Source organism: Eimeria acervulina, genomic scaffold (assembly GCF_000499425.1).
Source record: "Eimeria acervulina Houghton genomic scaffold, Eah_scaff1991, whole genome shotgun sequence".
NCBI classification, from domain to species: Eukaryota; Apicomplexa; class Conoidasida; order Eucoccidiorida; family Eimeriidae; genus Eimeria; species Eimeria acervulina.
Genome location: NW_013548753.1, coordinates 1 through 3405, shown reverse-complemented (window position 1 = coordinate 3405; position 3405 = coordinate 1). Strand labels below are relative to the sequence as shown.

Below are 3405 nucleotides of genomic sequence, written 5' to 3'. Positions count from 1 at the left end.
ACTAAATAAACAAACAAATAAATAAATAAACAAATAAATAAATAAATAAATAAATAAATAAACAAATAAATTAAATAAATAAATAATAAATAGAACATCTACCTCTTGCTTTATTAATGTCTTGAAGGAGCGTCGGGCTGCAGCTAACGACGCCCCAGCGAAATTCTTTTAAGCAAATTACACCTCTTTGTTTTCTATCGAGAGCCTGCATTCAGGTGTATATGCAGCAGCAGCAGCAGCAGCAGCAGCAGCAGATGCAGCAGATACAGATGCAGCAGATAGAGATGCAGCAGCAGATGTAGCAGATGCAGTTGCAGCTGCTATACTAGCAGCAGCAACACAAATATCAGCAAATGCAGCAACAAAGCAGCAGCAGCAGCAGCAGCAGCACAACCACCACCACTTGCAGCAGCAGCAGCAACAGCAGCAGCAGCAGCAGCAGGAGATAGTATTCGTACATCAAATAAGAAGTGCTGGTGCTCTACTTGAGGCAAACAAACTGAAAAAGTATTGAACAGCCTTAGAAACTCCTTGCGCGTCAACCCCTCTCTACAAACACAAATAAATAAATAAATAAATAAATAAATAAATAAATAAATTAATTAATAAATAAATAAATAATAAATAATAAATAATAAATAAATGTTATTAAAGCAATAAATTAAAGAAATAAACAAAAAAAACGAAGACAGACAGAAATAGTAATCGCCCTCTGTGCACCCCAAACAAACCCTAAACCCTAAACCCTAAACCCTAATAAACCCTCATAAACCCTCATAAACCCTAATAAACCCTAATAAACCCTAATAAACCCTAATAAACCCTCATAAACCCTAATAAACCCTAATAAACCCTAATAAACCCTAATAAACCCTAATAAACCCTAATAAACCCTCGTAAACCCTCGTAAACCCTCGTAAACCCTCATAAACCCTCATAAACCCTCATAAACCCTAATAAACCCTCATAAACCCTCGTAAACCCTCATAAACCCTAATAACCCCTCAGTCTGTGCTTGATATTTACTGAGGCTTTTGAAGAGCAAAAGCAAAGAATAACGAAGAAAGAAGCTGCGAATATTCTACGCAATAATCTTCCTGCAGCATTTGGCTCCACAAGACCCCGACAGACACCCAGTTTTTAAACCCTGCTGCTGCTGCTGCTGCTGTTGATGCTGCTGCTGCTGTTGATGCTGCTGCTGACCCTGATCCTGATCCTGCTGCTGCTGCTGCTGTCTCTTCACTCGCAGGGCTATCAGCAGGATGAGACGCAGCACCTGCTGCTGCTGCTCTTGGTGTTGCTTTTGCTGCTGCTGTTGCTGCTGATCCTGACGCATCTGCTGCTGCTGCTGCTGCTGCTACTGCTGCTGCTGTTTCTGCAGCTTTTACTGCTGCTTGCTGCTCCTCACAGTCATCTTCTTCTCCTGCTGCTGCTTCAACTGCTGCTACAGCTGCTGCTGCTGCTGCTGCAGGAGCAGCAGCAGCAACTTGCAGCAGCGCGCGAGCTGTCTCCCCTAAGTTAGACAAAACAGCCGCAGCAGCACTAGCAGCAATAGGCTTCTTTTCTGCTTCCTGCTGCTTGTTGCTGCTGCTGCTGCTGCTACGGGCTCGGCTGCTGCTCTCCCTGCTGTCGCTGCTGCTGCTGCTGCTGCTGCTGCTGCTGCTGCGCATAGCTCGTTTGGTGCGGCTCGTCTTCCGTCGCCGCCGCTGCTGCTGTTGCTTCTGCTCTTGCTGTTGCTGCTGCTGCTGCTGCTTCTGTTTTTGTTTGTCGCGATGCTGCCGCTTCTCTTTTTCTTTTGCGAGTTGCTGCAGCTCTGCCTGCAGCTGCTGCACCAAGTCAGCTGAGCTCTTCCTCCTGCTGCTGCTGCTGCTGCTGCTGCTTCTGCTTCTGCTGCTGTTATCCTTTACTTCCTCTCGCTTTATATCTCTGGTCTCGAGCCTGCCTCCATCACTGCTGCTTCTGTTGCTGCTGCTGCTCCTGCTGCTGCTGTTGCTGTTGTTATTGCTGTCCTCAGTTTGCTGCTGCTGCTGCATCTGCATACTGCCTCGCGCAGCTACTACTGCTTTGCTGCCTCCCTCTTCAAACCTGCTGCTGTTGCTGCTGCTGCTGCTTGGAGGCGTGCTGCTGCAGCTGTCTTCATTCGTTTGAGTAATCAGCCGCTCTACTACGCGGCCCCACACTGCGCCCATTGCCCCCAGAAGACCCCCAGCCTGCTGCTGCTGCTGCTGCTGTTGCTGCTGCTGCTGCTGCTGCTGCAGCCGCTGCAGCTGCTTGAGGGGACTGCTGCTGCGTCCGCTGGCGAGGGAGCGAGCTGAGCGGCTCTCTTCCTTTGCAGAAACAGTTTTGCTGCTGCTGCTGCTGCTGCTGCTGCTGCTGTTGCTGCTGCTGTTGCTGGTGCGGTTTCTACTGTCTCTCTCTGTTGCAGAGCAGCTATATTGCTGCATGAGGGAAGGCGCTCGGCCGTCTCGTACAGTAGCTACTGCAGGCGGACGCACCTGCTGCTGCTGCTGCTGCTGCTGCTGCTGCTGCTGCTGCTGCGTGGGTTCCTGAGTGGTTGCCTGCTGCAGCAGAGGCCCTCTGCTGCTGGATCTTCTGCGGTTTGCTGCCCCCTTCGGGCTTACAGCTTCACGTTGCTGCTGCTGCTGCTGCTGCTGCTGCTGCTGCTGCTGCCGCTGCTGCTGCTGCTGCTGCTGCTGCTCGGCGTTGCGTGTGGGTATTGATGGGGCCTCAAGTATTTGCCTCCAGCGCTGTGTAGATCCTTCGAGAGGCCCCCGCAGTCTCGTCTGCTGCAGCTGCTGCTGCTGTTGCTGTTGCTGCTGCTGCAGCTGCTGCTGGTGAGAGAGGTGAGGCTCATCAGCTATAGTTGCTGCTGCAGTTGCTGCTTCTGTTGCTGCTGCTGCTGCTCGGTTGGAGATGTCTTTAGAAGGTTCTTGGGCTGATGCCCTTTGAGTGCGGAGCTGCAGCAGCAACTGCTGCTGCTGCTGCTGCACCTGCTGCTGCAGTTGTTGCAGCTGCTGCTGTTGCGCTGCATCCGATTGTACCAGGCTTCTCAATCGGGTGCGGCTGCTGCTGCTGCTGCTACGTAGGCCCGGAGCAGCAGCAGCAGCAGCAGAAGCAGCAGGATTGCCCTCGATATATCCAGAAGGGGCAGCGCTGACTTGAGAGGAGAGAGAGGGTGCAGCAGCAGCAACAGCGGCAACCCTGTTGTGTCGCTGTCTCTGTTGCTGCTGCTGCTGCTGCTGCTGCACAGCAGCAGCAGAGTTCAGCAGCATAGCAGCAGGTAGAGAGGGATATGCGGGTACATCATCATCAGCAGGGGCCCCCCGAATGTAGGAAGGGCCTTCAGGTGTAATGAACTGCTGCTGCTGCTGCTGCTGCTGCTGCTGCTGCTGCTGCTGCTGCTCC

At 51.6% G+C, this 3405-nt stretch overlaps 1 protein-coding gene across 1 annotated transcript; it reads right to left on the bottom strand.

Moving 5' to 3' along the window:
* Window positions 1-661: 661 nt before the first annotated feature.
* EAH_00064450 (hypothetical protein, conserved) lies at window positions 662-3405 on the bottom strand (the record flags this gene model as incomplete). The annotated part of the gene is made up of 2 exons (XM_013392961.1): window positions 662-712; window positions 1134-3405. Coding segments are annotated over 2 exons (2323 nt in total), but the record flags the coding sequence as incomplete, so codon positions are not given.